This window comes from Setaria italica, chromosome II (genome assembly GCF_000263155.2).
Source record: "Setaria italica strain Yugu1 chromosome II, Setaria_italica_v2.0, whole genome shotgun sequence".
Classification (NCBI taxonomy): Eukaryota; Viridiplantae; Streptophyta; class Magnoliopsida; order Poales; family Poaceae; genus Setaria; species Setaria italica.
In genome coordinates this window covers 21,242,489-21,255,519 of record NC_028451.1, presented here as the reverse complement: position 1 = coordinate 21,255,519, position 13,031 = coordinate 21,242,489, and the positions used below count along the sequence as shown (strand labels likewise).

The 13,031-nt window shown below is 42.0% G+C and overlaps 2 protein-coding genes across 2 annotated transcripts; both read left to right on the top strand.

Annotated features, from left to right (window-relative positions):
• Positions 1-41: 41 nt before the first annotated feature.
• On the top strand, positions 42-2,843 carry LOC101767384 (RPM1-interacting protein 4). Its single transcript, XM_004956315.2, has 3 exons — positions 42-194; positions 1,215-1,412; positions 2,290-2,843. Exons 1-3 carry the CDS (start codon positions 186-188, stop codon positions 2,332-2,334), a joined length of 252 nt encoding a protein of 83 aa, XP_004956372.1. The 5' UTR covers positions 42-185; the 3' UTR covers positions 2,335-2,843.
• A 256-nt stretch (positions 2,844-3,099) lies between these two features.
• On the top strand, positions 3,100-11,429 carry LOC101766985 (aspartate--tRNA ligase, chloroplastic/mitochondrial). Its single transcript, XM_004956313.4, has 15 exons — positions 3,100-3,633; positions 3,943-4,083; positions 4,380-4,489; positions 5,503-5,614; positions 6,118-6,189; positions 6,669-6,760; positions 7,036-7,156; positions 7,456-7,578; positions 7,829-8,024; positions 8,124-8,311; positions 8,749-8,820; positions 9,283-9,381; positions 10,144-10,224; positions 10,648-10,705; positions 10,987-11,429. The coding sequence occupies exons 1-15, from the start codon at positions 3,238-3,240 to the stop codon at positions 11,157-11,159; spliced, it is 2,034 nt and encodes a 677-aa protein (XP_004956370.1). The 5' UTR covers positions 3,100-3,237; the 3' UTR covers positions 11,160-11,429.
• The last annotated feature ends 1,602 nt before the right edge of the window (positions 11,430-13,031 follow it).

Below are 13,031 nucleotides of genomic sequence, written 5' to 3'. Positions count from 1 at the left end.
CTAGTCTACTAAATTAATTAGTATCAGCACAGCAATTAATTAGCGCCCGCTAAGCCACTCCTCTTAATCAATCGATCGCTCCATCAATCAAACCCTCGAAACCGATTCCTCTCTTCCTTTTCCTTCGTCCCCTTTCCTTCCGGTGGTGCGCCTCCACTCCCTCGCCCCCGCAGAAGAGAATCGCCATGGCGGCGGTAAGCTTCTCTCTCGCCTTCTCGGCCGTCCTCCTCCCTCCCCGCTCTTCTTCTCTACCCACCTCGGGAAATTCGACCCGCCCCTCTCGCGCGACGGTCGGTTCTCGGGGCCTGGCGCGCGCCGCCGGAGCAGCTCTTGGGCGCATGTTGATCTGCGCGCGCGGCAGGCGCTGGCGGTGAGGTAGGGGCTGCTCGCCGATCGGCGGCGGGCGCTGCGCTCGGGGATTCGAGGGTTTCGCGGCGAGGGTTTGGTAGCCGTGCCACAGCCGTTTTCTTCCTCCTTGGTTTTGTAGTATGGTGTTTGAGTTCCGCCGCCGTTCCTCGCCGTCCATCGCTTGATACTCAGGGTTTGGGACGCCCTTCCTGTACCTAGAGCCTAGAGGCGACCTGCGATTCGTGACTGTATAGGCTCTGCACTGGTCTTAGGATTCGACCGTTGGTACCGTGTTTCTGTGGAATTGAAGTTTCTGCTCTGCGTACTCGTCAGCTGCCAATAAGCTTATTGTTGTGTGGTCCTGCGGGTTCCTTGATTAATTGAATGGTGAAATGACTCCTGCTTCTGTATTACTTCCCGTCCAGTGTAGTACATTAGTAGGAATGGTTTCTGTCTGATAGTAGCAGCTGTTTTTATGAGCTTTATGCGAGTGGTTTAATTGGTTAAGATGAGGCTGAGGGTGAGGCTGCCACAGACCTTGTCTTTCCGTTTCCTCAATTTGACTATGCTGTTGCTATATTTTGTTCAGGCCTAGCATGCAATTTTAATCAGATAGCTGGTGCTTCTGGCTTAAATTTGTGCTCTGCCTGCTGCTTAGTAGTGTCAAACTATGATTGTCTCTCCACATGTTGCATTTTCTTCATGTGAGTCGATAATTTAAGGCTTTTTTTTTTCACGGAACAGTTACATCTGTAATGCTTAATTCCATATTCCTTCCTCTGTCTTAACCATTGTACATTCAGGTGCGATTACCACAATGATGCCTGATAAGAGCTTTTTTTCTGCTCCTTTTTGAACTCATGTAGGAAAAAGGAAGTCCGCTGCCCAAGTTTGGAGAATGGGATGTCAATGACCCTGCATCAGCTGAGGGGTTCACTGTAATCTTCAACAAAGCCAGGGATGAGAAGAAGACTGGTGGCAACTCACAGGGACAAGATGTGCCCACAAAAAATTCACAGCCATCTGGGCAAGGGTTATATGCAGCAAAGGGACCTAGCAGTTCTGTAAGCACCCTGTCCTTTCCATTTTGGTGTCCCATTTCCATGGGAATTTCAGCACTTTTTATAGTTAAAGAAATAGTCTATGATGGCCTATAATAACAACGAATAGTTGCAACTCCATATCAAGGTGGATGTACTCACTTACTGGTCCTGCCTTCATGTCTAATTATTCTGACTGCTTTTGAAAGAACTGCAATTTTTGTTCCAAATATGACCATATACTGTTGCAATCATATTGTTTACACAATGAATTGTAACGTGCCCTTCTATCTGTATGTAGTGGGTCTGTAGTGGTTTGAGCCATTCAAAATCATGTATTGGATTGTTGGCCATGAGGCTCTATTATGTTTATGGCTGAGGATGACCATGTAATGCTGCTAACAGATGGGAAAAAATGTTGTTTTAACTTATTGGAAATGTTGAAAAACAATAAATGTTCTAGCATAGATAGTTGTTACAATCATGAGTTGGTGCGTATTACAGAAATTCTGCAGGCCTCCCTTTACAGGCAGCTCGATTGTAACCAAAGTGTCTGCCATTGCTGTAGAGAGTTATCAATCTTTGTCATAGTCATTTCATTGGCATCTACACTAGTAAACAGGAAAGACCATAGCCATGATGCAAGTCCCTTTACGGCTTGTTTTAGGCAAGGGTGAGCCTATTGTCCCTTCCAATGTTTTATGGATCTAGCCAAATCTCATGCATATAAATGAGATCTTTCTAGGAAGTCTTTAGTGTGCATGAGTAGCAAAATCTGTTAATTCTAGTGTGTATGACATGATGATTACTAATGGTAGCTCTTGCATAACTGTCAGGGAAATCTTTTGCCCTGGTAATGTGATGTTTAGATGTTTTCATCAAGATCTGTTTCTATTTGCAGAAGAAATGGTTCTGCTGCATGCAACCTACTGCTGCTGAATCTTGAGGGTCATGAAGTTGACTGGACCGTGGAGCCGAGCTATGGTTATCTTGTTGAATTCTGAAGGGACTTCATGACATCCATGAAAACTTGTTTGTGAAAGTTTTTTACAGTTAAGTGGTGAAGATGTTATGGGGAGTCGAGTAATGTTACTGGTCTGGTGTGTACATTATTTACAACCTATATATGTGGGTGAACATCGGTGGTATATATGTAATGCATAAAGTTGTGTTTGTTCATTTGACTCGATATTCAGAGTCCCTTGAGTTAAAAAGGTGGAAAAAGAAAAGAGAAAACAAAAGCAACACCGAAAGGCATTTCAAGTTGGAAGTGCATGTGATTCTTTCCTGTCTGTAGATCTATGCTACTTTCCAAAACAGGTGGGGATTACACGTTCTGTTGCAGTTAGCTTGAAGTACTTGTAGTTCTTTGAATTCCCCGTAAACTGTATTGTTGGATGATGAAAAACTTGAAACATTAAATGGTTTGTTTTGAGTTTTTCGGGTTTGCTATGATATGCAAATTCCCCCCTTTTTGGATGTTTATTTTCGAGAGTTTCTTTCATGGATGTTGCATTGTGTGATGCAAATTTTATTTTTAGGGCGCTCATGACGTCTCACGGCCCAGCAACGCGCGCATACGGCCACCGGCGCCGCCCCTGCCGCGCCTCCGCCACTGCGCCGCGCCACCGGTCGCCGCCCCAGCCCGCCCCTTCCCCCCAGTGCGGCCAGCTCCCGCACACCTCCCAGCGCGCTCGCCTGCGGGTCCCACGGACGGACTCGAGACGGCGTCGAAGTGGGTCGGCTCCGGCTGCGTTCCTTCGTTTTGGCCGGACCAATTCGTGTCCAGGGATAAACCATCCAAACCTCCCCATCCCCCCACCATCCGATTCCTTCCCCGTCGTCTCCAATGGCGTCCTCCCTCCTTCGCGCCTCGCCCCTCTCCCTCCTCTCCCGCCTAAAGCCCAGGCCATCCGCCTTGCACCTCCGCCGCCTCATCCCGCTCTCTACCACCTCGGCCTCTCCCTCGCCCGCCGGTCCCTCGCCCCAGCTCCGAACCCTAGCGGCCGCGGCAGCCACCGACGCGGCAGCGAGCCCGCCGGAGGAGGCGGCAGCGCCCGCGGAAGCTGGTGCGAAGGTCGAGAGGCTGCAGCCGCTGCAGTGGCCGCCGAGGGACGCGCTGTGCGGCGAGCTCGGCGCCGGGGACGCCGGGCGCAGGGTGCGGCTCTGCGGATGGGTTGCGCTACGCCGCGTGCACGCCGGGCTCACCTTCCTCACCCTGCGCGACCGCTCCGGAATGGTGCAGGTGGGTCGTAGTCGTGGTGGCTGCGTTAGTGATGGTTTTCTGCAGTGCTGACTATGCTGGTACTTGCTTACTTCCTTTGGTTGCAAGCTGCTACAGTACATTGTTTTGTGATTTCGTATCTGTTTGCTCGTGATTACATTGATGTAGCTGCTGCTGCTGCTGTGGAGACAAATTCGCAATTAATGTTAATTTCACATTTTCCCTAAGCTTTCATTGCTTGATGTGTGTTGTCTGGAATGTTTTGGTTGTTGATGTTTATGTTGTTATTATCGAATGGTCACAGGGGTTTTTATTTGGTCCTTTGCCTAGGTGACAACATTGCCAGAGTATCCAGAAGTTTACAACATAGTAAACAAGCTGAGAGTGGAGTCAGTGGTTGCTGTTGAGGGGGTGGTGCGGCCACGCCCGGCAGATGCCATCAATGCAGATATGAAGACCGGGGCTATAGAGGTATTGACTGTTACCCATCACACCTTATTATGTTTTTTTGAGATCAATAATCTAGAGGAAGACTTTTTATGGCTAGAACTTGATATTTACATAATCTACTATCGAAATATTTCTGTTTAAGAAGCTCCCATTTCCTTTATGCAAAATGTATGGGATAAGGAATATCATATATAATTTTTATAACTCATAGTTCAAGTACCTGTTTCTTTGATTGGCATCAACTTTTCTATTTTCTTTTGTGTTCAGCGGAAACCGACATGACTGTCTAACTTTGTTGTCATGTGGTTACCGTGAAGGTTGCTGCAGATCGTGTTTTAGTGCTGAACTCAGTAACGCGTTCATTGCCGTTTCCTGTTACAACCGCCGAGACTGTAAAAGAGAAGTTTCCGGAAGAAATTAGGTTGAGGTAAAACATTTACAGTTTGTGGTTCCTGGAAATTTGTTTTTTGCTCAGGCCTTTTTTGAAGTATCTGTAAGAATGGTGAATAACTCAAATTGCCTAGACTTGTCAAAATTGTGCTGATATGCGTTTATGTGGTGTATGAAAGTTACACATTAGACTTTAGGAAAGATGGTGCTTATGTGGCATATGCATTTCATGCACTAATTCTAGTGTATCTGATAGTAACTAGCTATTGGAAGCATGGCATTTGTATTTGGTGAATAACCCAAATTAGCTAGACTTGTCAAAATTGTGCTGATATGCGTTTAGATGGTGTATGAAAGTTACACATTAGACTTTAGGAAAGGTGATGCTTATGTGGCGTAGGCATTGTCATGCACTAATTCTAGCGTATCTGATGGTAACTAGCTATTGGGAGCATGGCATTTGTATTTAGTATAATAGGAGGCATTGTGAATGCTATATGCATACACAGGGCAGAGGTGCATGATTGCTTGTCACACTTTCTAACTGCTCTCAGTTGCTGTAGTAATATTCACTTCAGTTTGCTATATACTAATTATGTTCACAACTCTAGTTTTGGATTGTTTTTCCTTTCAAATCCCTTCAATAGTTAGATATTTAATGTTGGGACGGGGGTGTGTAGATGCAGTTTTGTTAGGAAATTCTTGCCATCATTGGATTCTGCTGGACTATAGCTTCTTTTCATTGGATTCGGACTATGCTAACTTGTACCAACTTATATAATGTTACTTTAGTCAAACCAACCGTTGGATTCTGCCGGACTACTGTACTTTGCTTCTTGATCCCAACAACAACTCTGTTCAAGATTTTAATGTGCTTGTCAAAAGATAGAGCATTCCTCTTTTCGTAAAGTTGATCACCTTGTTCTTATTCTTTTCTCCTTTCGAACTTGAGATTCCTGATATGCTAAAATTAATTTAAGCTATGTGTTTATGCTCTGCCATTTTAGGTAATGTGCTTTTTTTGTAACTTCCTATCATCGAATATTACAGGTTTAGAGTGCTGGACTTGCGTCGTCCTCAAATGCAGTCCAACTTGCGGTTGCGCCACAATGTTGTTAAACTCATCCGACGTTACTTGGAGGATGAACATGAATTTGTTGAGGTATGCTGTTTATTATATACTGTTACACTCATTGTTTATTTACCTGAATTTCCACCTCAATATATCCTACTTGCCATATACCTGTTATTTTTCACTTTGTAACAAAATAAATCCGAAATAGTTTCATGATGTAGTGCTAGATGGTCAGTCTTGAGTCAGGGCTCTAATCCTTCAACTTGTGACTCGGATTTTGAATCCTATTATAATAGCATCAGTTTTAATGTCATTGAAAATTTGTTTTTATCATCGTGCAAGATACTTCTTGTTTAGTCACCAGCAGTACTTTTCAATTTTAGCATCTTACCAGCAGTACAATCTAATTGATGAAAATTGTGTAGATTAGTCAAAACAGATCCATCATGCATGCACTGTCAAACATCTGCTATTGCTTGTATCACCTAACAACTAGTCACTAAATCTAAGGCAATGCCAGTTACTAACAATGTCTATAGTAGCAGTAATATTTCTATTTGACTCTGATCTAAAGTTACATGTTAAGGTAGATTGAGACTCCAGTTTTATCCAAATCTACACCAGAAGGTGCTCGGGACTATCTTGTACCATCGAGAGTTCAGGTGATTAAGCTGTATACAATTTATCTGTTTCTTCACAGGACAGTTCTCGTTTTATCTATTAAAAAACACATTATGCACTTTGCTATCCCTTGCAACTTTGAAGAGTTGTGCTTCATGTCATGTTTGGACTTTGGATTCTTTTCTGCAAAAGCAACTTTCTCCAATATAAAATACTCTTATGACAGTTTAAATGTACATATTAAGTTAGTTCTTTCTTTTTCTTTGTGCTGGTTGATTCTGATGTTTGAGAAAATTACGTTGTGATTGTAGTCTGGAAGACTTCTGTTCTTAGTTTGCGAAGTTATTCCATTCGAGTATATTACAATTGTGTTTATAAACTACACATTATCATGCATCAGAATTCTATTGCAAGTGATTGTTGGTTGTAGGTCTAATAGCTAGAAATAAACAGTGGTGTTTATTACCTTTTCAAATAAGCGCTAAATGCTCCCTGATTTCTTCCAATATGGTTTCTGAAGCCAGGAACATTCTACGCTCTCCCTCAAAGCCCTCAGTTGTTCAAGCAAATGTTGATGGTTTCTGGCTTTGAAAAATATTATCAGATTGCAAGGTAACTGCTGTTTCTTTTCTAGATATAATTGCACTTTGGTTGTTTCACGTATCTGAACTCTTCTGCCATTATTCTATCTAGTTAGGAGCCACAATTTTTTTTTCTTATGTCAATGAGATTTATTTTGTTTTTGTTACCTTCGGAGCTTAATTTTCAAATTTCATTTCTGTCTCGGCAATAAACTCACAGCATGAGCATATGATCACATACAGTTCATATAGTATTATTAGACGAGTTAACTACTCTTTAAAAGCTGCATTATATGATTCTTGTAGGTGCTTCCGGGATGAAGATTTGCGTGCGGACAGGCAACCGGAGTTTACACAACTTGATATGGAGATTGCCTTTACATCAATGGAGGATATGTTGAAGTTAAATGAAGATTTGATGAGACATGTATGCTGGTTTTGACATACCTTTTTCTCTTTCTTTCCTTTCTCGAGTTCAACATTGTATTGAGACCCTTTGACCCTTGCCTGTCGGTGGTTGCCATGTGTGAAAGGTAACCACAAATGTTTTCTTATAAAGATATGTCACAGTCTCTGACTCTATTTGCTGACTTATCAGTTAGCTACATTAGATAGTTAGCTGTAAGTCAAGGTCTCGGTACATTGTTCAGGAAATGTCATTGTCCCTTCACTAACTACCACTGTTTATGGTTGAATTAATGAATGGTCGAAGAATTCATGTAACAGGTTTTTCTAGCGGCAGGAGGTATCAAGCTGCCAAATCCATTTCCAAGGTTAACATATGCAGAGGCAATGGATCGCTATGGGACAGATAGGCCTGACCTTCGCTTTGATTGGGAGCTGAAAGATGTGAGGATTCCTGACCTTTCTGCTTACCTTTATACTTGCGACATTAATGATTTGATTAGTTAACTATGTCTGCAATGCACATTAGCACTGTTCATATAGTACTGTTATTACTATATGTTTTGTTAGTGGCCTGATAGATCCTGTGCTGCTTTTGCCATGCAACATATATGTCGAACATGTGCTAAGAATTACTTTCCTAATTAATTAGTCACACAATTGATCCCCTCATTAACTATTCGGTCCAATGCAGGTTAGCGGTGCATTTTTGGGCAGTAGCTTCAAGGTTTTTGCTGATACCTTGGAAAATGGAGGTATAATAAAGGCACTGTGTGTTCCTGGTGGTGCGACGGTGTTTTCAAACACTGACCTAAAGAAAGGAACTGTTTACACTGAAGCTTCCAAAGCTGGAGCCAAGGGCCTACCTTTCCTCAAAGTTATGGAGAATGGTAAAATGAAAAAAAATCTTTGCTCTTCTATTAGACTTTTTCTGTGGCATCGCTTGCACAATTGTTCTATATATATAATATTTTTGTCTTCTTTCATAGGGGATCTTGAAGGAATTGGTCCGCTGGTATCAAGTATGAAACCTGAAAAGAAAGAGCAGCTTGTGGAACTTCTGGATGCAAAGGCGGGTGATCTTATCCTGTTTGCACTGGGTGAACAATCATCAGCTAACCGGATTCTTGGCTGGTTAAGATTATTTATTGCTCATAAGCTGGAAGTGATAGACACGGTGAGTCAGAAACTGTGGAATATATTGATCCTTAATGTTGATATGTTCTATACATTACTCATGGTATATTGATGAGATGCTGTTGTTTTTTTCCATATTATATTACTCCCTCCATGCCAAATTATAAGTCATTCCAAGAATCTTGGAGAGTCAAAGCATCTCAAGTTTGACCAAAATTATAGAGAAAATTATAAAGATTTATGACATCAAATAGGTATACTATGAAAATATAATTGATGAAGAATCTAATGATACTTAGTTGACATCATAAATGTTATTATATTATCATGAAAAATTTGGTCAAACTTGATATACTTTGACTCTCCAAGATTCTTGGAATGACTTATAATTTGGGATGGAGGGAGTATTATTTTTAATAATTCTGTTTCTGCCTTATACTCCTGACATCCACTTTTGCATTTTCTATATTTTTCCAGTCAACAAATTCAGTTCTTTGGGTGACAGATTTTCCAATGTTTGAATGGAACAGTGATGAGCAGAGATATGAGGTCAGTTATTCTTAGTCTTCTATTAATTATAAGAACTGCTTAATTGTCTCTGATCACATTATTTTAGAGATCTGTGTATACTTGCTATTTTGAAAGAGGCTGTTATTTTATTGTGTTGACATTACACCATTTGCAGAATTTGGTATAGTAGGGTATCACATTTTAGCACCAGAATGTCCACCATTATTGGAATTAATCTCCAGAGTCTGTAAATGTGACCTAGCATGATATGGTACGACACACATAGCAACAAACATAATACAGGGTTGGTTATAATCAATATGTTTCTCATATTACATGCTAATGCCATTTTAATGGGTTGGTAACAATAAGATCATGATTACAGCAAATGCCCACTGTTCTAATTTTGGTCCCGATACACTGAGAATTTGCACGTCCCTAGAAGTAGCTGTCTGAATTTATGCTTTCTGAGTATGTCAATTTCTGCCTTTATGAACCCAGGCCCTACATCATCCTTTCACCGCGCCAAATCCTAAAGACATGAATGATCTACCATCAGCTCGTGCCCTGGCTTATGACATGATTTACAACGGTGTGGAGGTACATCCTGTTTTCATCTTTCTTAGTGTGCATACAAAGCTAACTGATACATTGTCTTAATCTATTTGAGTCTTATGATACACCCTAAAGTTCAAGATTGTTACCGGTCTTGGTTATTGAAGTTTTTCTTGCATTGTCTTGCTTAGCAAATTGTCATACCTTCACACAGATGCAATCCAGCACATATTCAGAAAAAAAAGACTAATGCAAACATGTTTATTTACATTTATTTTAGCCAAGAAATATCATTACTATATTGAATTGAGTAGTCTTTGTTTTTAAATTGAAACATGCTAGTTGTATCATTCGACTGGTTTACATAAACTTTGAATCAGGAATTTAATCAAGTTACAGTTGAGGATTCATATTGCATGCTGACTGGCAATTGGACATACTGTTACGCATCAATGTTCAATACAATTTATTTAGTTGTTTTGTGCAGTACAATCTGAGTTCTTATTTGTTTTCTGTTGAGTGTTGCTTGTGTATTATATATGGGTCCATAAATGAAGATGATTCAAATACTTAATACTTTGACCTTATAGATGCTAAATTACTTCTATAGAGCTGCCTGAGTGAATGACCCTTCTTTCTGGTTTTAGCAATAATGAATTGAGATGTGCAAAAGTTGGTCTGATGTGTTGATATTAATTTTTTTCACAGCTATGATATATCCATGTTACTGAAATATATGCAAAAGATTGCTAGATTTCATGTTGAAAATTATACCAAACATCTAATAATGTGTCCTGTTATTAATAGATTGGAGGGGGCAGTTTGAGAATCTACAAAAGTGATGTACAGCAAAGGATTTTTGAGATCATTGGTATCTCACCTGAACAGGTATGACTTCAGTTATCTGCTTGCCCTTCATAGTTCATATGGTTCGTACTGCCCCCATTATGATTGCAAGCATGCTCTCGGTTCTCAAATGTCCCATATATGGTGTTAGGTGAAACTGCCGTAAAAAAAGTTATAAAAATTTGTTGAGAAAAGAATGTCCTCAGCTGCCATTTGTTTATCAGATGACAAAGTTAACAGAATGGAAGTCATGTAGGTGTATATGTTTACAAATTTACAAATTTGATGGTCAAAATTTTGAAACTACCAGCATTACAGGGTAATGGTATTTGAACCAATTTTATGCAAGCATTGCATGCTTTTATCCACATTCTGCTCAGATTGTTAGTGTGGTCAACATGCTGGTACTGTATTTGGTGATGCTCACTCTTTTGTGACTTATGCTTTTCCTTATTTCCAATGCAGGCGGAGGAGAAATTTGGGTACCTTTTAGAATCTTTGGACATGGGTGCTCCCCCACATGGTATGCATGTTCAGTTACAATAAACTCCGTCTAATATTATACTAAAGTCTTACAATACAAACCGTCTTTTCTGATGTTTCACTAAGTTGCTATTCCTCAGATAATAACTGCCCTTTTAGAAAATTCCACTTTTCTCATTATATGCCTTCTGACACATTCTTATTCTAAGATAGGCTAATGCTCATGCTCAATATTATATAGCAATTTATACCATATGTTGTGCCCAGTCTTTGCTGCTTTTGTTTGCTTATTGTTTTGGTGTATTGGAAATTTTACTGCAGGAGGCATTGCTTATGGATTGGATCGGCTGGTGATGCTCTTGGCTGGTGAGAGCTCAATCCGGGACGTGATAGCATTCCCCAAGACCACGACGGCTCAGTGTGCACTCACCAAAGCACCATCTGCTGTAGATCCTCAGCAACTCAAGGATCTTGCCTTCCCTAAGTCTACTTGAAACACCGTTCAAAATTTTGGGGGTTGGAGAACAGTTAGAGTTGGTTGCTTCTTTATATTTTGAGGCGCATTCATAGGGAATGTGCTTTGTTCACGAGAATTTTCCGACCCTGGAAAATATATAGAAGATGGTTATCACGCCAAAGTTCCGGAAACATGGATTCATACGAGTTTCAAGTAGTGATGCTATGCATCTGTGTACATCTTTCTCTTGTAAATTATTCAACATCTTACGCATTTTTGTGCAAAATGTGAACTGCAGAGTGCTCCATTTGTTGCACACATAAACCGGGGTTTATTTTTCAGGCAACCAAGATTTCTTCCAGGCATGCTCGGAAATAACTGGAAGAACAAACAGTCCCTGGCGTGCGCGTCTGATCGCAATCAGGCCCACGCGCACCAGTGGGAGCATGTCTCACTCTGTAGTAGTGCCTAGGCTCGTCCATAACAAACAGCTACAGAAGATGTTCCTGCAAGTTTCATTTTCACCACCTGCTTTGTTGCATATGCCGTTGGTGTTTTACAGAGCCATCCAGATGTAAAGCATTGCTACTAGCTAAAGACTCGATGAGCATCGTAACACTCGATTAGCTTGCTACAGATAAGATCACAGCTTCCAGTCAAAAATACTAGTGACGACCTGCTCAATTACCTAGACAGCAAGCAGAAACAGCACAGCTACTAATTTCGACTCGATCTCAATCAACCAGAAAAGTCTGAATTGAGGAACTACTGTTCCCGAATGAACGTTGATGGGCGGTGGCGGCGCTGGGCGGCCGGAGCGACGGCGGGTAGGAACACGTCGGTGAGCGCCGTCTTGGAGTGCAGCGCCGCCCAGAGCAGGTCCAGGCCCTGGAAACAAGCACGATCGGTAGTAGAGCAATGGGCGATGAGCTTTCACCAGCACAGCAAACATGCTACCGAGCGACGTGATCGTGAATCTTAGCAATGATGAGGAGGCGATGGGACGACGAGACAGTACCTGTACCTCCTTGTACCCGAAGGGCACGGTCTGCTCGTGCACGTCGTCTGCGTCGGCCGAGCGCGGCGCCGCTCAGGCCGGCGGCGGCGGCCACGGGCCTGACGGCGAGGTCGTCCAGGATCGCGTAGTTGGTAGTATTAGGAGCCCCGTCCTCGCCGCCGGACCCCGCGTCCCGACGCGCGGAGTCGGCGGAGGAGTCCTCGGCGTTGCTGGCGTTGGCGCACTTGACCTCCACGGTGCTCCGGGCGCCACACAGTGGGCACTGGTGAGACCGTGAGAGAGGCGTCCAGACTAAGGCAAGGATTGGCTAGCTGCTTGATTCCCAATCTTTTTGTCGCAATGAATCCTTTATTCAATTTTGCAGCTCCACTGATTTCGGCCGTTGGGCACTAACGCAAGCCATCGATTAGAATTTAGAGGTACTCCCTCCATTTCAAATCATTTTGACTTTTCTAGATACATATATTTTCTATATATTTAGAGATATTTTTACATTAAAAAAATATCCGATCTTAAATATTCATGTTGGTGAATTAGAAATTCAACGGAACAGAAAGGAACCTCCAGGAGGCATCCGGTGCTCCCATAGACCTAGGGTTTGTATGAGACCGATGGAGTAGAAGAAGAGTCTCCTCCTGCCCTAATACCCATAAGTACTTTATGATAGTGATCGGTAGGCTGCATTAGTTCCTAGCCAGACTAACTCTAACCCAGATCAATTTTGACCAAGCTAAATCAATGCAAATTGCTCGTTGTTTGGTAGGGTGGATAAAGATAGTCTGGTTTGCTATGCTTATGTTTGGTTGGCTGCACAATATGATAAAATGACCCTGTGTGTTGCTAGAGGTGAAGTTAACACCCATCATTTCCTCCCGCGACACCCTGTCCCCT